The 20,242-nt window shown below is 45.6% G+C and overlaps 4 protein-coding genes across 5 annotated transcripts; all 4 read right to left on the reverse strand.

The window, feature by feature from the left end:
• Positions 1–4,394: 4,394 nt before the first annotated feature.
• Positions 4,395–8,711, reverse strand: LOC122622958 (neutral alpha-glucosidase AB). 2 transcript variants are annotated; one of them, XM_043801782.1, is made up of 5 exons: positions 8,606–8,711; positions 7,901–8,038; positions 6,622–7,371; positions 4,984–6,469; positions 4,395–4,923 (listed from the first exon to the last, which is right to left on the reverse strand). In XM_043801782.1, exons 2-5 carry the CDS (start codon positions 8,005–8,007, stop codon positions 4,492–4,494), a joined length of 2,775 nt encoding a protein of 924 aa, XP_043657717.1. In that variant the 5' UTR covers positions 8,008–8,038; positions 8,606–8,711; the 3' UTR covers positions 4,395–4,491. The 2 variants fall into 2 exon arrangements, with proteins under 2 accessions (XP_043657717.1, XP_043657718.1); XM_043801783.1 differs by lacking the exon at positions 8,606–8,711 and adding an exon at positions 8,115–8,246.
• Positions 8,712–9,529: 818 nt separating this feature from the next.
• On the reverse strand, positions 9,530–11,752 carry LOC122623913 (tektin-3). Its single transcript, XM_043803291.1, has 3 exons — positions 11,124–11,752; positions 10,462–11,049; positions 9,530–10,298 (listed from the first exon to the last, which is right to left on the reverse strand). Exons 1-3 carry the CDS (start codon positions 11,552–11,554, stop codon positions 9,761–9,763), a joined length of 1,557 nt encoding a protein of 518 aa, XP_043659226.1. The 5' UTR covers positions 11,555–11,752; the 3' UTR covers positions 9,530–9,760.
• Positions 11,753–13,046: 1,294 nt separating this feature from the next.
• LOC122624126 (NFU1 iron-sulfur cluster scaffold homolog, mitochondrial) lies at positions 13,047–15,359 on the reverse strand. The gene is made up of 3 exons (XM_043803569.1): positions 15,220–15,359; positions 14,904–15,160; positions 13,047–13,694 (listed from the first exon to the last, which is right to left on the reverse strand). The coding sequence occupies exons 1-3, from the start codon at positions 15,285–15,287 to the stop codon at positions 13,168–13,170; spliced, it is 852 nt and encodes a 283-aa protein (XP_043659504.1). The 5' UTR covers positions 15,288–15,359; the 3' UTR covers positions 13,047–13,167.
• A 256-nt stretch (positions 15,360–15,615) lies between these two features.
• LOC122625381 (double-stranded RNA-specific editase 1) lies at positions 15,616–19,006 on the reverse strand. The gene is made up of 4 exons (XM_043805533.1): positions 18,871–19,006; positions 17,251–17,632; positions 16,437–17,014; positions 15,616–16,384 (listed from the first exon to the last, which is right to left on the reverse strand). The coding sequence occupies exons 1-4, from the start codon at positions 18,931–18,933 to the stop codon at positions 16,187–16,189; spliced, it is 1,221 nt and encodes a 406-aa protein (XP_043661468.1). The 5' UTR covers positions 18,934–19,006; the 3' UTR covers positions 15,616–16,186.
• Between the last annotated feature and the right edge of the window lie 1,236 nt (positions 19,007–20,242).

Genomic DNA, 20,242 nt, shown 5'->3' on the forward strand with positions numbered 1-20,242 from the left:
TGAAATAAAACGGATTTATCTCAGTGTTGAACGAAATTATGTGAGTGGAAGGGGAATACCGAAATCCAAATCATGAACGTGTACGCCTCTGTGTGCGTGGAAGGGCAAGTGTGAGTGCGTGTGTGTGAGTGTGTGTGTGGTATTCGACCAAGATTGATGGGAATTTAAATTGAGCATTTCGTTATAAATATGCGCGCGTTTTACTGTGTTTTGCGGCAGGTCCTCCCGAAACTAACACACCTCCCCCCGACCTTGTCCCCGCCCCCCTCCACTATTTTCGCAGGCGCAAAGGGGGTGGTGCACGCGGGAAAGGGGGGCAAGGCATGGCTCTGGCATGGGGCGTGGGGCGTGGCGCCGCACTACGTGTGTGCATCCGCACTTAACTTGACAGTCAGCAAGTCAGCCAAGTGCTGTCGTCAGTCAGTCAGCCACATCCGTCCCTCGTCCCTCATCCCACATCCCTCATCCCGCATCCCCCTTTCCCCCATCTGCCACTATCCCCATCTCTTTTCCCCACAAACCGCCCTCTCGCTCGCTCTGCCTTCGTGAAGTTGCACAGTGGCCAAGAGAAATAGGCCTAAAACGAAAGCGACGTATTGACGTTACAAATTAATGAAAATTTCAATCATTTTAAACGCTCAAAACTTCTTTCTAATGCATGGAAAACGGACTGATGGGCCTTAAACCCTGTGGACAAGTTTCTCGACTATCGGGTACCCATTACTCAGTTAACATTATGCAGTCCTTTGAGCCAATTGTATATAATATCTTATGTGATATTGATACAATACAGTTGCATAATTCATATGTATTACCCTATACTTATATACCAGCTGTTATGTTGGGTGGACACTGTGCTTGTGAACAGCAATTTCAGCATGACGCACATAATTCAAAAGCCCAAAACGCACCAAAGCCAATGCATAGGAAAAAAAATACTTTTGCAAATATTGTCCTCTAATTTATAGTTTAAACATTAAAGGTATATTAGGCTTTGAGAAACTTTAGTTGGAAAACCACATAGTGACGAAGCGCACCAGGAGAATGTGCGAAGGCGACCTCCGCTGTATTTGTCAAATTTTGATACAACTATCAATAGGTAGCGTGAAAATTAAAGGAATAGCAACTCAAGACCTAAAAAAGAGTAGTAATAAAGTAAAACTAAAAATGTATAACGTAAAATTGGGCCTAGTGGGTGTGGTGTTGGTAACTGCACCCACAAGAAATGTGGATGAATGACTAAATTTGAAGTGGTCTATTTGTTAAGTCAAGTAAAAAATCACTTTTGTTCACCAAAATTGATATCAGAACTTTTGTATGTTGAGTTTGCGATCGTCACTCGTTGTTTACCTCGTCAAAAGTGTTTTTGGTTCGATTGTTAGTGAGACCTTAAGAATGGCATTGCTATTTTTTCCAGTGCACCATCCTCTCTCCGGATCCAGCCAGCCCACCCAGCCGGTCGGGTGGGGATGCTGCTGTCAACGAAGTCGGGAATCGGCGCTTGAGCATTGAGCATTGTGGAATGGGTATTGGAGAATGGGGATTGGGGATTGGGGATTGGACGGGAGTGTGGTGAAAGGACCCTGAAATGATGGCAGACGAGAAGTGCTACTGACATTCGTTCTATTGCTGACGTTGCGCTCAATGTTGCACATACAAAATTGGGATTGGATAGCCTGAGACAGTTTCAAACACCGCAATATGGCAACAACTGCCCAAATGACCCACTGCCAAATGACCAAATGAATAAAATATAATTAAAAAAAAATAGAAAATGCAAATACAGTTAACAGTTCTATAACAGAGAGAATGCCAGATATATTTCCGCCCTTAAAAACCGTATTACATAAATCAAGAAGTAGCGCAATTTTCAAGTAAATTGACTATCAGATAACTGACATTTAGTTCTGAATCGACGATTATGGTAAATTTTCGGATCTACTAGCAATCAAGTGATACTCCTTGAAAATCCTGTTGATTGAATGCAAATTTCAACTCATACTTTCATTTATTGAGGTACATACATTCATAAGTGTTAAAGAGCTTAGCCCAAGTGCAGGCTCTTTTGAAACACAAGATCCTGGTGTCTATACATATGTATATATATTAACCAGAACAAGAACGATTCCTTCTGTATTTTGGCATACTTATTTCGCAAGTCAACATTCTCTGCTGCACTACGAGTGGAGGGTTTTACAATTAAGAGTATCTAACATCTTCAGTGGCTTTTCGGGACACTTTAATTATATGCCCGAAACTCTATCTTTCGTATTTTTTGTTTGCGTTGAGGAGACTATCGGACCGCAGAAAAGGGACCTAAAAGCTCAGCTAATTTTCTAATTTCGCTATGTAATGTGCTTGGTTTGCTTGGAGTGGCGATGGGGTTTCCGCTGGACTCGGAAAAGCCAAGGATCCCAGAAATGCCAAGGATGTGCTTGTTGCTATTATTGTTTTCGGTTCGCTCGCTCACCCCTTTTCAAATTCTTACAGAGCGCATTAAAAATAATTATGCTTATGCTGCTGGAAAATCTGCTGACCTCCATACAAGTGCTCACATGGCTAAACGGGTGGCCCCACCGCCCCATGGCCCCACATCCGTTTAAAATGTTTAAATATATGTACACATGTGCATGGGGGTACACAAGAATATGGGGAAATGACCGCAGAGAGAAAGTGCCAGTGGGAGGGAAGTGAAGGAAAGCTGCAAAAATATTTTAACAACATTCTTAAGCTCAACCGAAACGAAAAGTTATGAAAATTTTTATGAAAATACATCTAAGGCCGTCGGGGGTCAGAGGTCAGCAAGTGGGAGGTCAGCGATGCCACAGCCCATTTTCTCGCCACACTGACTTGGAGCCACATTTTAATTGAAATAACTTTGAAAATGTTGCCCACATCCGAGCAAGAAATAAATAAGAATAGCCAAGCGAAACTAGGATGCAGTTGAAATAAACTCGTTAAGATTAACTTAACTTATACATATCCATACCTTATAGATACGATAAGATCATTAAATTCCACCTATGATAAAGAAGTTCGAAACAAAACAAGAAAGAAAGCCATGCCGCGAAAAAGAATAGGCTATTCGACTAGTTATTACCTTCGAAATTAATTGCTCATGCGGCGTGATCTTTTAGAACTGGTAAGAGAACATTTTGCTGCTTAATAACCTTGAAACGTGATTTTTACACAAAAGTGAGGAATACACGCAGCAGTTTTTATCAAAGTGTAAAAAGTGGAATTAGGACTACATTTAAACATAAGTCTCTAGCTTCGTTATCTTTTGTTTTTACCCTGGCGGCCTTCCCATAATCCGCAGAACAAAAGTGGCTTATACCAAGAAGACTTATCGACGGCGCATCGTATTTAAACACTTGACTGTTCAGCAACAATACAACGTAACTGGCCCATTCACCCCACCGGCCCCAACTTGTATTTTCCACTTTTACTGCTCTTTCCCCTGAATCATCAGTTGCATCACCTATTATGATCGAAGGACCACGGCAGCTTTCCATTTTCATGGTGCGCTTCGTCACTAATAAAAGGGGTTATATTATTTATAGTATTTTTGGTATATTTATATATAAATATACATTTATATATATTTATTTATTTATATTTATATATAAAGCTACTTAGAGTATAAAACTATAAGCAACCTGATATAAAAAAAATATATTTATAATTTTATTATATTCATATATCATTCAATCAAATGCAAGGGGGAGGCTATCTCGCAGATATTATATACAATAATTAAAACAAATAAAAAACTGGTGTATACCGAAAAGAAACTATTTATGATTAACAGCAAGGAAAAAACTATTTCGTTTTTATTTTTCTAATTTTCCGACCATTCCTATGGCAGCTACATATATGATAATAGTTGTCCGATTGTGATCAATTGAAAACCGATATTTTATGTATATTATCAAAAAACTCGTTTATACCGAAATATAACGCTTTATGAGCTAGTCTTTATTTTCCATTAATTAGATAGTCATTTTCCGCTTATGATATAGTAGCCATATATAGTACAGACTAGTATGCAACCTGCAATAGAAAGACGACTTTTTGGAAAGATTCAAGCAGATAGCTTTAAAACTGAGGAACTAGTTTGCGTAGAAGCAGAAGGCTGTGTTGACTCAGCTGATCAAGAATATAGACACTTAAGACACTGGCGCTGTGCTTACTGCTATTTTACAGTTGTGTAATTATTTTTACCAATAAAACATTGTTTGTACAGAAAAATTGGTATTTTTATTGACACATTACGTTCAACTTGAGTTGCACTCTCCGAATGTTGAATTGCTGGAATTGCAGAACAGGGGCAGGGGATACTAATCGAAGGCGGTTGGGGAATCTATAATTTGATTTTGCCTTGGATGGGAGGGTTGGGGATGCTTAAAACATTTAATAGCAATTTTAAAGGTGTACACAATTAAAATATTTTATAGAAATTTAATACGTGGCGCATTTTGCGGCTACAGACTACGCAAAGTTGAGTTTGATGGCGAAGTCGACGTCCATCTTGACGCCCGGCTTGCGCACGACGACGGAGTGATCATGCTGGAGCACCTCCAACTGCTGGCTAACGCCATTCACCGTGATGCTGGCGCTGCTGGGCACCTTCTCAAGTCCGGCGATCACGATTCGCTCGATCCAAGCAAGGGACTTGTACTTGGGCTTGCCAACAAAGCTATTGACCAGTTGGTCGTTGGCGAACTCGTAGTTCACGTGGATGCGCTGCCCCTGGCGGTACGCGTAGGACTTCTCATCGTCCAGGTAGAGGGAACCGGATGCCTTGCCCTGTCGGTCTAAGCAGATAATCAGTGTGTACGGATCGTGCAGCATCAAGGTTGAAGCACGACGCTGTCGCTCCTTCTTCGGAACAATACTGCCACCACGCTGCCAAACGGGGATCTGTAAGCATGTTAAAAAGCGTAAAATGTGACTTTTCGAAAACAGAATAACACCTCTCACCTTAAAATCATCTACAGGAACCGACACATAGCCGGATCGTTCCTGGCGCTGATAGGTATCCACATCGTACCACCAGTCGCCGTTCTTTTTGTCATCAATTGCTGGGAAGTACACGTCAACCTTGCTAACGCCCTGCTGCATGACGGGTCTTACAAGCAGGCGATCTTGCACCAGCAGCTGGCTGTCAACGCCGAAGGCCTCCTTATCCAATGGGTAGTGGGCTAATAGTGGGCGAATGACTGGCTCTCCAGTCAGCTCCAGCTCGTAGAATGCGGTGTACCACAGGGGCAGATATGAATAACGCTTGAGCACAGCATTTTGGATCACCTGGCGAGTGCGTTCTGGGAAAAGCCATGGCTCGCGGCGCTTAGTGTCGATGTGCGCATGAGCCCGGAAAAAGGGCAGGAAGATACCGGTTTGGTACCAGCGCCCTAGCAGCTCGGTATCTGGATTTCCAAAGAAGCCACCTACATCGGCACCGCAGAAGGAGAAGCCGGCCACCGCCTCTGTGAGACACATCTTGACTGAGTGCTGTAGATGCGACCAGTCCGCAAAGTTGTCACCCGTCCAAATGGCAGCATAGCGCTGGGACCCAGCAAAGTGGGCCCGTGTGAGGATGAAGGGCCGCTGGTTGGGATCGCGCTGCTGCAGACCCGCGAAGGTGCCCATCAAGTGCATGTGACCGTACAAATTGTGCACGTCGCGGTGCTCCCAGTTGCCATAGTGGATCAAGTCCTTGGGCGCCGTGATCTCAGGGCCGTTGAATACCGACGGCTCGTTCATGTCGTTCCACAACATCACATCTGCGGTGACCGTTTGGAACTTGTCTAGGGCGTACTGGCTGGCGTAGTACTCTCTGACCACGGGATTAAAGAAATCCGGATAACTAGCCGCTCCCGGCCAGCACCAGCCCTCGTAGTCATTGCCCTCGTGCGTTTTCACATAGTAGCCACGATCCGTGCAGTCCCGATGGAAGAAGTAGTTGGTATCCCGCTTGATGTGCGGGTCGATTATCACCACCAAGTGGCGACCCAGCTCTGTAAGGTTCTTGATCATCGACAGCGGCTGCGGGAACTTGAACTTGTCCCAGGTGAAGTAGCGCTTGCCATCTGTATACTCGATGTCCAGCCACATGGTGTCCATGGGTATGTTGTGCTCGTCGAATTTCGCTGACACGGAGGTCACATCCCTCTCGTCGTTGTAGTTCCAGCGGCTCTGGTGGTAGGCTAGAGAAAATAACTGAGGCAGCTCGTGCGTTCCAGTCAGAGCAGCGTACTGCTTAAAAGTGTCCATGGGCTTGGGACCCAGCATGATGAAGGCGTCCACGATGCCCGACTCCGACATGAAGTGGGCAGCCGGAGGAGGGGACTTCCGCGAGCCGGATACAAAATTTACCAGCGAAGATACAACATTCGTCTCCGAGGTTTGAATGTCCACCCAGGTTTCGGCGGCATTCTGCCAGTAAACGCCTGCAGTGCGTTGCGGTCTGGAAGATATTAAAACTTATTGTACAATGGTGGGTTTCCAAAGAGATATATACAGATCAGCAGGCTATAAGCCAGTTTTTAAGCTGTTAAGTATAAAGCTGATAGGTATAAAGTCTTCCTATAAAAGTAGGAGAACCCAAAGGCTACTCACCCATGGCCATAGATCACCGGCACTGAGCCATACAGGGCCATCTTGCTGTCCACAATGTATTCGAACACATCCAGGTTGTACAGGCGATACGGATCCGTGCCCGAGGTGGACTTCAGTATGAAGCTGTCTGCGTGCTCTGGAATACCGAATAGAACCTCGGCTGCGGGGAACGAGAAGTCCAAAGCCACAGCCTCTGGACCGTAGGGCTTGGAGTCGTGGTGTGATTTGAAGTTTTCCTCCCATGCACCAGGATCATCGATGGTATCTGCTGCTTTGGGAGTTTCCACAGCGGCATCCTGCTCCTGCTGGTTCTCGTATTCGGCCGGCTGGGGAGTCTGTTCCTGGGCCTTTTGCCGCAGATGTTCGAAGTACAACCAGTTCTTGGCATTCACCGAGACCACCAGCACGTCGTTCTCGAAGAAATCGATGCGGAACGGGTCTCCGTGGATCACAGCCTTGTTTTTCTCCGATGTGATAACGATCTCTCCATCTGTTTCCCGCTGGACACGAATGCGTCCGGCCTGGGTTGGGCCCTTAAGGGCGTGCTCGACGCGATATCGTGGTCGGAGTGGCTGCTTCTCATCGATCTGCAGGCGGAAGGTACTGCCCTCCAAAGCCTCTAGCTTGAAGGCGAACTGGTGATGATTCTCCTTGTTTACGAGATCAGCGGTCAACGAATCCGCATAGGTGTTCAAGGTGCCGGGAATTAAAGCGTACTTGCTGCCGGATCCCTGAATCTTCCGGGAGCGTCTGAAAACCATAATTTAAATTATCATCAATTAATGGTGCTCTTCTGAACAGATATTCGAGTTGCTTTTAATGTGGTTTACTCCAGAAGAAACATCCTGGAATTTCGATATGTGGACTTATTTCGCTATTTAAAATGATTTAGTTAGATATTTATCTTCATAAATACATTATATTATTGCAGCTAACTAAAACCTCAAAACGATTTGTTTAAACGGTATAAATCTACGAAATAACACTTCCTCATTCAGTGGTCATTACAAATTTTGAACAGTATTTTATGTACTAAAATAGCGAGAGTTGGAAGCTAGATGGTTCTTTATTAAAGTTTTGAAAATAGATGAAAATGCTTAATAGTTTTAAAGAAAAGAAGCACTGATAGATAGCTTTTAGAGTGAGGAATAACTCTCTACCACAGGTAAATATGCTGATCCCCAGTATTAATGCCAAACCCGTAAGCCGTAACCCGTAACCCATAGCCCGTACCTACGCAGTTCAAGTAGTTACCCATCAGGGACGCAGCAAAACTCACCGGCAAAAGCTGCTCTGCTCGCAGGTCTTGAAGTTCCCGGGATCCACTCCGTCGGCCAGGACGAAGAGAGCCCAGATGATGGCCACGGTGGCCAGAGCGAATCGCATGGCGGCTTGTCCTGGATTTCAACCTGAAGAGCTGGAAAATATATTATTATTACAAACTGCCACTGCTGACTCGGCCGATTTACAAATTAGGTTTTTACTATTATTACTTTTACTTTTTTTTGCTCTCTACGAGGCGGCCTACTACAGCAGTAACGGTAACTGTAAAGTACAGGGTAATCGATCCTGTGGCTTCGCTTTTACATTACTCACACACACAAATGAAAGGCTTACAATCGCGCGTGTGTGCGTGCGTGTGTGTTGGGGGGCACCACAGCTGCAAACTTAATGTACACGTCAGTCGCGGCCCAGAAAGTACGACGGAACCGTTAGGCGAAATTGATCGGAAAATGCAGCTGGCATGCAGCTGGGCTGCGGATTACCCTCTAATTCACCCCTGGCGGGGGATATGCGCACTTGCGGTGCAGAAACAGATGGTGTTGGTATGTGTTGCAGCTGATTTGCAGGGAGAAGTTTGGATTATGGTCGTAAAAATATGCCGCCGGTTATTAATGCACTTTCCGCTGACACTGCACTTTCGGGAGATTCGAGGAGCCTGTAAAACATTGGCCCGTGCATTAGTTTTCGTGGAATTGCAAACCTTTTAGTTTTAAGCAGCTCGCCGTCGTTTGAATTCTGGTTAATAACTTTTATTAAAAATTTTGCAGAGGACACACGCAGTGTGACCGTCGCTCGGCTGTTTGAATATGCACTAAATTCGCTGAAGTATGCACTATAATACCAAAGTTAGCAGATACACAAACCCTACTATAAGTGTGCGCGTACGTTAATTTTTGGCGCCAATTCAAAAAAATGTAGATGTTCAGAGTTTTTTCAAAGCTGCCAAGCTCTTTTAAACGAAAATTGCTTACTCAGAATTTCTGTGAAAAGATTGTAAACAGCTGACCAAGATATACATATATGGTAAATGAATTTAATGTAGAATTAGGAACCACCAAAATGTTTTACACAAATCATTTCTGCTTGTGGCTTTTTTTCACTTAAGACTTTATCTGAATTCAAGCTTTTCTTTTACATGCAGATTAACGCTCTCAAAAAAAGTATCTTGGGCGGTGAAGCTGTTTCAACAGGTACATGTGTACAAATGTAAATAATATTAAACACGGAGAACTGATGATTAAAGTTCTAGGAAGGGAACCTTCCAGCTTAACAACTCCGATTATCAATAAAGGAAGTGGAAAACTCGAGAAGCACACTGAAAGAGGAATTTCTACGGTTCTAGGGTACCAGTTTCGCAGTTGTGCCAACATATACGAGTTAGAATTAGTACCTCTTGTTTAAATTACTGGTTGAGTTGGATTGCGTGCCCAAGTGGTAAAATACCGATTAAAATTGAGGAATGATAGAAAAACGGACAATTTATCACGTTGTTCGAATAAAAGAACGCTATAAGCGAGTTACTCGACTACCTGATACCGATTGCATTAAGTCCATGATTTAATCCGCGGATATATGTACATATTATGTATACGCATGTTTTAAAACGAATCGAGCTGCAGCCACGTACACGTAAGATAATAGATTTATTTGTATGCTTGCTCCTAATAATTCCAAATCGGTTGTACTTTTCGACAGTATATCATATTTGCTATTTAAAAGAGACAGCAGTTTGCTACTAGACGTGGACACACAAAAGCCATCTTAATGCGAACGGGCTACGACGTGGGTGGCGGAGAAGCAAGTGGGAGTGCGGGGTCCAGAGACCAGAGTCCAGAGCCCGTCGTCCTGTTCCGGATCAGTACTTGATCAGATTGCTGACCGGGAAGGAGCGCCGGAGGCTCATGCACTTCTCCCGGTCGATGAACAGGGCATTGACCTTGTTCCGCAGATCCACTTCCAGGGTGCAGCGCGTCTTCAGGAGACCCTGGTGGGTGGCCTCCGCCTCCATCAGCTTGTGATGCAGCGTCTCCACGGCGCCCTGGATGTCCTGCACCTCCTGAACGAGGCGGTCCTGGGCGTAGTCCTTGCACAGCTCGACGCCCTCCCGATGGGAGCGGGCCTCCAGCCGTGTCTGGGCCACCTTCAGCGGCCCGGACTTGTCCTGGATGGCCTTCTGCAGCAGGAAGAGGTGCTTCTCCATGTCGAACAGCTCCTGTTGGACCTTCTGTAGGTGCAGCTGCACCCGGTTCTTCGCCTCGGCCATCTCCTGGGAGCGGCGATCGAAGGCGTTGTTCGTGTTGCTCCAGAAGTCCCACACGGTGGTGGCCACCGAGTTGACCACGCTCTGGGCATCGCTCCGCAGCTGGGAGAGCTTAGCCCGCTCCGCCTGGGAACTGTGGATGCAAGGGATTGCCAATTAGAATTAGGTTTTCTAGCTGGTGAGTAAAGGGCTATACACGAAGGAAGCCGATAGGGGCAACTACTTTCTTATGCTGAATAGAGGGTACTTGATAGGCGAGACACATGACTAGGGGGATCTCTCGTTTCGAAACTCACCGGCGGACGTGCTCGCTGCTGGCCTGGGCCCAGGACTCCTGGGTGCTGACCGAGGGATCGAACTTCTCGATGCCGCCGTAGTAGGTGATGCCGCGGCTGTGGTTGTTCAGCTGGTGGCACATGGAGTCGATGCCGAGCGAGGACTCCTTGTGGGACACGTCGTCCTCGAGAAGATGCTGGGCGCCGCGGCAGTCGAGGGCCTGCTTCGAGATCTTCTCGTGCAGACCGCCCAGGCGGTCGCGGGAGTTCCTCAGGTTGTTGATCTCCACGAGGAGGGCCTTCTCCACGATGTCATGCACCTTCTCCGTGCCCTGGCGCGACTCCCGATGGAAGAGGCACTCCTGGGCGATGTGCAGCGGTATCTCCAGGTCGAGGAGCGCCTTGCCGCACTGCCGCTGCAGCTCGTTGATGTCCGACATCTCGGCGATCAGCTTCTCCAGCTCCGCGTTCAGCTCGTTGCGCCAGAAGGTCAGGTCGGTGATGCGCTCGCCCAGCCTTCGGCCGGCGTCCCTTTGGCCCGAGGTGGCCTTCTCGTCCGTCTCTCGCATCAGACGCACTGCGTCACTCCGCATGCGCTCCGAGAGGTTGCTGAAAGACACGATGAACCATTGGGTTGGTACGAAATATAAATCCCAATAATAGGGAGCCGCCAGGCCACTTACCGATTCATGTTGGACTCGGAATACTTGGTCATGTTGTTGTTGTACCACTCGTTGCTGGTGTACCGCGTGTAGAGGGCAGCCCGGGCGGCGTGCTGCGGATTGCGATCGAATCCGGTGACCAGGTTGGGGAATATCATGCCGTCCGTCTTCATGCCCTTGGGCAGGAAGCACTGTTTGGTCAGCTGGTTGGTCACCGGCTGCTCGGGCAGGTGCTTCACCTGGATGAGCTCATAGGCCATCGCCGGGCGCCACGGGTGCTTCGTGGGCGTCTCGTAGGCGGCGCCAACTCTCGGCGGGATCGAGGGTCCCATGACGGGCTCCATGCAGGGCGGAGCGCCCGCCTGGCTCCATGGCTGCAATTGGGAATACATGACCGTGGTTTGTGGGATGCCCGATCCGCCGGCTCCGCCACCAGCACCATTGTGACTCATCGTGGTCGGAGGTTTTGGTATCGGATTCGGTATCGGTTTCGGTATCGGTTTCGGGTTTGAATCAAATCGTTAGGATAGTGGAGTACTAGTAATTTGTGCCACTTGGAATTTGGACGGGGTGCTCGGATTTAACGAATGATTTCAGAAAGCACAGCGCACAGATACGTTCCCTTTCGAGGAGCGGAAAAAACTAAGCCGATCCCTGGCTGGGACCAGGTGACAGGGCGCCTTGTTCAGAAAGGGCCTACTCCGATTGCTCACCGAACTTTGGCCGAGTGAGAAGTGGAATGGAAGTGGATCGGTTTGACAACAGATAAGTAGGAACTTGTCCGCAGCAACTTTAAATCCCTTTCCAAATCGCAACAGAAACGAAAATTATTTGGTGACATTAAATTATGATGCATAGTGTGACATGACTAGCTCAATCGGTATATATATGGAATATAAAGATGCGAGATAGAAGCAAACATCTAGAGGTGCTGGCTAGGTGCCCATCTACTTCCCGAAGTTCCGTCTTCGAAAAACAGCTACATCTTGGCCAGGTGCTTCGCTACTTTTCCGTGCTACTGTGCTCGATGGAAGCCAAGACACGAAACTAGGTGCAATGCTAAATGGTATGGGTTAGTGGTATGGGTTAATGGTACATAGGACTCCATGAGGTTGCGGTGGTCCTTGCGCTCGTTGTACTCGTTCATGTCAGCGGTGGGCCACTTGTCCAGCAGGTTGTCCTTCACGAGGCGGTGATCGAAGATGCGGTTCTCGAGGTAGGAGTGCTTGTGGAACTTGAGCACCTCCTGCCCCTTGAGCGGTGCCATGGTGCCGGCGAATTGGGTGTCCCACTCGGGATTCGGAGCACTCACTATCGGTACGCTGGATCGCAACAGCAGGTTCTTGAGCGTTTCGGGCGCCTTTTGCTGCGGATTCGGGTAGCGCTGGCTCAGAAAGTGATCCTCGTTGGCCCAGCAGAGCATTGGTCGTCGGACTCGATATATATGTATTACCCGCTTCTCTTCCTCAGAGATCTGTTTACTACGGGTCTGCTCGGTCCTGGCGCTGTGGATAGAATGGTCCTGAGCCCCAGCCCTCGGAGGGTTCTTCTCTGGGGAGCCTATCGATTAAACTCGGTAGCCTGGCAGCGGAATCGCCTGGCAATGCTTCCCTCCAACGGGTTGTGGAATCGATGGCAATGACACGGGTTATTGACCCACTTGCCAATGGGGGTCAAACTGGGTCGCAGAGCCCTGGTAAGTTATTCATCGAATTATTGACCTTGCCTAGTGCGGAATTAATTAGGCTCGTGGAAAACAGAAGAATTCTGAATTCGTTGGTATTGAATGCCTTATTCCAGATATTCTTAGTGGAACGTCTTTGTAAAGTCTAAAATCCCTTTTTTTTAATGCCTGATTACCAATTAATAAATGTGTTTCTTTTTATCGACTAAACAGCAGATAGTTCTGCAAATATGTGCCATTAAATAAGACATAAGACATAATAACAGTTAAGCTTAAAGCCGTAGATTTATTTAAACAATCAACTACATGTACGTTATGTATACAACTATTGGTTTCACTAGAGAATTAGCAACGTAAACAGGGAAACTAAAATGACTCCCTCTAATGGGGACCGCCGCCGCTGGGCTCCTGCTGCTTGAGCGTCTTGAGGTTCTTTTCGAACCGCTCGAACTCGCTGTCGACCATCCTGTCCGCCTCGTCGAAGACCTGCTCAACGGACTCCACCTCTGGGATGTAGAACTGAAGCATATTCTGCACGCCGTTCTTCAGCGTCACAATGGAGCTGGGACAGGAGGAGCAGGAGCCCTGCATCTTTAGCTTGACGACGCCGGCCTCGTAGCCCATGAAAACGATGTCGCCGCCGTCCTCCTGGACTGTGGGCCGGATGCGCGTGTCGAGCAGCTCCTTGATCATCATCACCGTCTCGTCGTCGTCCTCGAGGATCTCGGTGTCCGCATTGGGCTGGGCATCGTGAAGGACGGGCAGGCCGCTGGCAAAAAAGTCCATAATGACGGCAAACACCTCTGGCTTGATCAGGCTCCACTCGGCGCCTTCCTGCTTCGAGATGGTGACAAAGTCGGCGCCGAAGAACACGCCCTTAACGCCTTCCACGCGGAACAGCAATTTGGCTGCAAATTGATTAGAGCACAGTTTATTATTATCCAGAGATAACTGCAAATACGGCTAAAACTTCTTTTGTGACTACATGATATCAAATAAGGAATGCTAAGTCGGTTGGCCTTTTTTTGGCATTTTTATTCTTGTGGCTCTAACTAAAATGTAGATGTTGCAAGTAATTGAAGCGGAAAATACTTGATCTTCAAGAATATTTAACAATTTAGAATCTGAAGAGCTTCTACTTTCTGAGTCGGCTTTGCGCATTAATTAGATAGAGACGGAACACTTTGGGGAGACTTCAAAGAGTGGGTTCACAAAAGCCCAAGTATTATAGTAACGAAATGGGTTTTTATCAAGCTAACAGAAAAGTGCGAAATAACTATTGCAAATATTAAAAAATAAAACCAAAGTATGCATCTAAACACTTAAAAATAGGGTAAACAGTTGTACTTCGAAGGGCTGTTTGACCTTAAAATCGGGGAAGGTAATCGTGGTATTCTAGTAATGAATTTTACATTATGCATTATAAGTTCTAATGTATGGATTATAGTCACAAAATATCGTCAGAGAAAGCATGTTATTAGCACGAATTACTAAACAGTAGGAACTTAATAAATAAAACATAATAAGGCATATCTGACTTAAGTGTAGTTTCTCGTCACCAAAAATGTAGTTATTTTTCCATAACGTACATTTTATGTATGTATATGTATGTATTGATCAGCATCCAACAAAATTATGTTGGTTTCATTATTTGGTATCCTTCCTTTGATTTTAGATAATTAATATTATAATAAAATTGTAAATATTCTATATGGAAGATTTCTGCCGTACCTAACGAAAACTATTTCAATGGCAAGTCTATACAAATTAATGAAAGGTTTGTATATTTAAATTTAAGCCCTTGTAATTAAAGCCACAGGCATTAAAAAGCGCCACTCCTCCTTTGTAGATATCGCGCTTTCTTACAACATAACATATCTATGTATATATTGCAACATAATTGCAATATATGTATGCACAGGCTAGAACGTGGACAAGAAAGTCCCCCCATTGCGACGTGGAGGACACTGCAAGAAGCTGGTAACAAGTGTCAACTTGGTTGGAAGCAACCAGGACAGCTTTTTCGCTGATGGACTTTCGGAAGAATTGATCTTTGCGGCCAACCGAGAACCATTAACTGGGTATACCCAGGGAGGAACTCGTGGCTCCTCACTCACCCAAAGGACTGCTGTGGGCGGTGGTTCCGTTGGGGAAGTCGTACGTGTTCCCCTTTCCCAGGACGTCCACGCCGGGCAGGAACTTCAAGCTGTCCGGATTCGGAGTGTCCTGCGTCTGGATGAACATGCTCCTCCTGCCCGCCACCGGCATCCGCATCTGCAGAAGGCTGCGTCCGCGAGCCTGTCCATATCCCTCTTCCTGGAGAGCCGGCTCGCGATGGTTACGCGTGGAGGCGATGCCCGCAAAACTGCGCACCCTGGACAACAGCAGCAAAGGGTTACTTTGGTGGCCACCGGGTGAGCGTGGACTACTTACAGTTGCCGTGAGCCCAGGCGCGTGTTTCGCAGCGTATTTAGGGCCGCTTGGGACAGAAATTTCGACATTTCTTTCGCTTTTGCGTTTGATAATGAAAACTAACGAAAAATCAGCTGGCACTGACGGACTGGCAACGCTGGTCGCAGGGTGCTGAAATACAGTTTGTGGTGGAGAAACTGAATACCCAACTAGCACGGACTCAAACCCTGCCTCCGCACACTCAGAAAATTTTGTTGTGTATTGTTATATAATGTGAAACCACTTCGTGGATTACACACAGGGAAATGCAGCAGGGCAATTATTAACATTTTTCATTTAAAGCTGTCTCAACTCAGAGCAATAGAAAACATTGCACAAATATTCCCAAATATGAGCACAAGAAATCCAAATGTATTCTACATTTTTATATTCAATACTTTTATTGATGTTCATTCATTATTGTATGTGGACCATCACTCAACGGCGGTCCATTTAAAAATCAAGTAATTATGCCCACGACTAACATAAGCTTAATAATTATTTTTCTTAATCTAGTTAACGGAAAAGAAAATTAATTAACTGGGAAGCATAATTAATATTTGATATCCAATCTGCCACCAAAAAGTGTTCCAATTCTGCAGTGGGTCACAAATGTTCAACATTTACAAAGTTAAATTTGTGTTAAAAATGTTTGGATAATTTTAGTTCATCTTTCATAGACTCTTAGTTTTATTTTACCACTGGTTGAAAAATGCTGTGACCCACTGCATATACTTAAGCTAATGCCTAAGGAATTGGCATGTAAGATCTGACCCAAATGCAAACTAAAATGGAAAATACCTATTGTTTAATATGCCTCTTCATCTTCACAGAGAAGGAATTCTTAACAAAGTTGCGCATTTGACGTCAGGGTCACAATCTTCGGATTGCTGGCCGTTAAGAGAGGCATAGGTGTGTGTGTGTGTGTGTGTGTACTGCAGTTGGTGTCTTAAGCTGTGTCGCTGTAGGTGAAGTTAGTGCCGAACAGAGAGTTGCACACTTCCACGGCCACGTTGCGACGGGCGATCTTCTTGGATCTTCCGTTGGCTTGGAACTCCTGGTTGTCCACCGTGATTCCCAGATGCTGCATGACGTTGGGCTTGTCGCCAGATGACCCGTAGTCCACGTAGTTGAGTCCCGGACGCATCTGCAAAGTAATTGATTAGTAACTGTGCGTATGGTGAGGTGGGGTAGCCTACAATGCAGAGAATGGTGGCCGGGTGCATGGTCTCCCAGCCAGAGGGCAGCTCGGTGCGCACTGGCGGCTTCTTTGGCTCCTTCGGCGAGGCGGGAACTGGAGTTCCGGCATCCCCTCCGGCCTGTTGAGCAGCATTGGCCGAAGGGTGCATCTCGGGCACGACATAGCCTTCGCGCTCCCACTCTGCGAACAGCTTGTAGATGGCAAACGAGGCCAGATTCAACATGGGCAGATCATCCTCCGGTGCATCGGCCTCATCCTCGTTCGTATTCATTGGCTCCCCATCGACTTCACTGTGCTGAACACGGGGCGGCTTGGGGGTCATCTTTGCAATTATGAAGTCACGCCAAGCCTTCTCGCAGGCCGCGTTCTTGGCTGTCATCTTTGAGAGACCCTTGCCCTCGTACTGATTGGAGTTCACAGTGACAACGGCAGTGAATCCGCCGTCGGGATTGCTGTCGATGGTGAAATCGCTGATGGTCACGCCCTTCACCTCGTTAAGGGCCATCAAAGCGTTCTTGGGCAGCATGGACTTGCGCAGTTGGCGGTTCTGTCGCAGCTTCTTGTCCCGCGTGCGTTCTAGGATCGAGTAAATAAAGGATAATTATGCTCTAGAGAACATGTTTTTGTAGGCATGCCAATCAAACTGCTATCTAAAGGAAGTATTGTTTTAACTACTATTATTAGTATTTTCTGGCCTGCCTTCAAAAATGTTAACACGGTTCGCTCCCATCCACTGCCTCAAAAACTGTCTAGTAATTCGTGTGTGTGTGAAAAACTGGGAAATCTGAGCGACCAAAAGTTTCCACGCTTACCAGACGACTTCTTGCGCTTTTGGAAGATCTTTTTAAATGGGATCTTGCCCCCGGTGCCGCTGGCATTGATATTGTCCTCTACGATGTCGATGGGCTCTGCCTCGTCTACAGAGATCGGCTCCTCCTTGACGATGATTGGCAAGGGCAGCTTGTGGACGATGGCGACCGCATCCGGATTCCTCTGCTGGACGGCCGGGGTCGCCACTTGAACGGGGACAGGAGCCGGTGGCGGCTGAACAGCCACTAATGGGGCCTGTGGCGGCTGAACAGCCACCGGGGCAGCCGGTGCCTGAAATTCAGCCACCGAAGGAGCCTGCTGCTCCTGGACATTGACGATCTGCAACGGCTGTTGGATCAAAGGCTTGGCGGTGGCATTGGGATTCTGCGTTTGCAAAAGAGTTTCATTAGCTTATTAGTTGGCGATGGCAACGGGTTTCGCCAGGTTAACCCGGACAAAATCACTTGCAGCGGGCTAGTCCAGTGGGTCAACAAAAAAGAGACTCGCTGGCCAACGGAAACCATCAAGTCGTCAAGTTACCCGGAAGCGTCAGGCTGGTCGGCTGGTCTACTAAAAACCATAGTTCAGGAACTAGCCATGGCCATTCCTGCGACCCAAGTGCCCCGAAACTAAGCTCTGCACCAACGGAGCCACGTGCCCAGCGACTGTGGATCTCCGGTCATCGCATCCAGCCAAGGACTCCGGAACCTGGTAGTCTATGCTTATCTATTGAAAACAGGTGCATAGATCCATAGATAATTCAAAGGGCACCTCCTGTTGCTAAAGACATTCGCTCAACAGTATGCAATTGACAAATAATTTAAGTCATTGTGACTTAGCTTATTTGCAAATGCATTCTCCTGCAGCGAGGTATATCATGGGATTCTATACCCTATATTAATTTCAATATTTTCTCCGATTGCATTGTTAAACAAGAGTTGAATAAAAACAGTTCTTACAAAAAATTGTAAAAACAAATTCTTATAAGGAACATATTGAATACGAAATATTTTTGGACTGGACATGGTATAGTTAAGAGGATCCTTCGTACATCGGCTGAGTTTATGGTCGCCGGCTAGTTTCGGGCACTTTCGGTGGAGTGAATGGGCATTGCTATCTGACGCAAAACTAATAATTTTAGTTACAATTTCGGGTGAATGCATTTTCAGTAGCCATAAAAGTTAGCGATAACCGCAAGTCCAGCGTGAAACTATCGCAGTGCTGGCCATCTCTAGTTGTTCGAAAGCACGAGCAGAGTGGAATGACCAAATGGGTGGGATACGAGTGAGAGGCGTGATAGGTGGGTGGATGGGGTGCATTGTGGATCGAGAGCTGTGGATGCTGGTGGAATTCGGACAACGGTCTGCACTTTCGATTAACCCGCTTTTAGTGGCTATTGCAAATGGGTTCACAATTGGGGTGAATACACACACTTTCATTTTGTGCGCTGCAAATTATAGAAATAAAAACGAAAACTCTGTTATTTCACAAATCAAATGTGGATGAGTCAATGGTTCTTGTTTTCGTGATGCATTTTCACTTGGAATACACCTCTTCGTGACGTCATAAAAAAATTCGTAAACACTCATACACACACTTGCAAAAAATTAAAAGATTCTTACGTAAATGCCGCCCGAGACAAATGGCTTGCTGTTGGCCGCGGATGGACGACGATTTCGCTTCATCTTGATTTTTTTTGCTTTATTGTAATTTAATTTTCCGCTGCTTAAAACGCAAAACGATTCGCAAGTGAGACCGTTTCTGCACTGACGTGGAAATCAAAACAACCCCGGATCAAAATAATTTCACAAATTTAGTATTTTTAGTGATGTCACAGAAAGGACGCTATTGTGAAACAGATTTCACACTGAGCCTAGTATTAGTAATTGCATAATTAAATAATTTTCAGAGTTACAGTTTTGTTTTTAATTAAGACTAAAAAGTAACTATGAAGTTAAACGCAATTTCACTGCAGCCTTAATCAATGGTCAGTAACTTTTTTTTCGAATAATATAGTCTCAATATATTGGTCCTATGAAAAAATTTCGGAGAATATACCGATTTGGGTACTGAAATTTGACAGTGATATTCAAATCGGATCTTGCTAGCATTCGAATTCGTTGGTTATTAATCCGAACAATCTTGTAAACTAGCTACAACTGGGAAATTTCTGGTACTGAGAACTTTATAGACCAGTGAGCAATGATTATACATATAATAGGAAAATAATTTTCCAAGTACGTAATAGGGAAATGTTCTCTAAAAATCTAAAATTCTGGGCCAAAAAATTGCATACACTTTGTGTTCCGAAATACGACCAAAAAGGAGGAGCAGGAGAGTGCCGATTCGCTTATTATGTGAAGATCATTATTATGAAGAAAGATCATATAGAATGATTGCCAAATATCAGATATTAGAAGTCTTAAAATCATAATACTAAAAGCCTTTTTACACTAACGTGGACTATCGATATCAAAAGAAGGCAGGAAAGTTGTTCACACTCCGTAAACAAGATTTTTGACGTTTCTTCAACTATTCTTTGATTAAAAATGATTAAAAATTGATTAAAAACAGCAATAGGAAAGAAGCCATACATTTAAAACAATCAAGGAACCAATGACAAAATATTTATTTGGGGTGGGATAATAGTACCTGGTAAATTTGCTTTTAATTTGCACCCATACTAAAAATAATATTAAAAAAAATAATATTTTTCACAAGTTTGGGCGTACTAGTTTTGGGCGGCTAGTGAGCGTTAGTGGCAACGTTCTGAATCAAACTTCTAGCTATTGGAGTTTTTAAAAATATCGATGTTAAAATGACGGACAGAGAGATCGACTCGGCTAGTGATGCTCCCTCTACCCGTTACATACTTTTTATCGAATGTAGTATACCCTTTTACTTTGTGATAACATGTATAAAAAAGAAAGTTAATTTCGTCACGCCGATGTTTATATAAATTTGTTAGTTAAAATTATGTTTTACGAACTTGTA

Source organism: Drosophila teissieri, chromosome X, assembly GCF_016746235.2.
Source record: "Drosophila teissieri strain GT53w chromosome X, Prin_Dtei_1.1, whole genome shotgun sequence".
Lineage (NCBI taxonomy): Eukaryota > Metazoa > Arthropoda > Insecta > Diptera > Drosophilidae > Drosophila > Drosophila teissieri.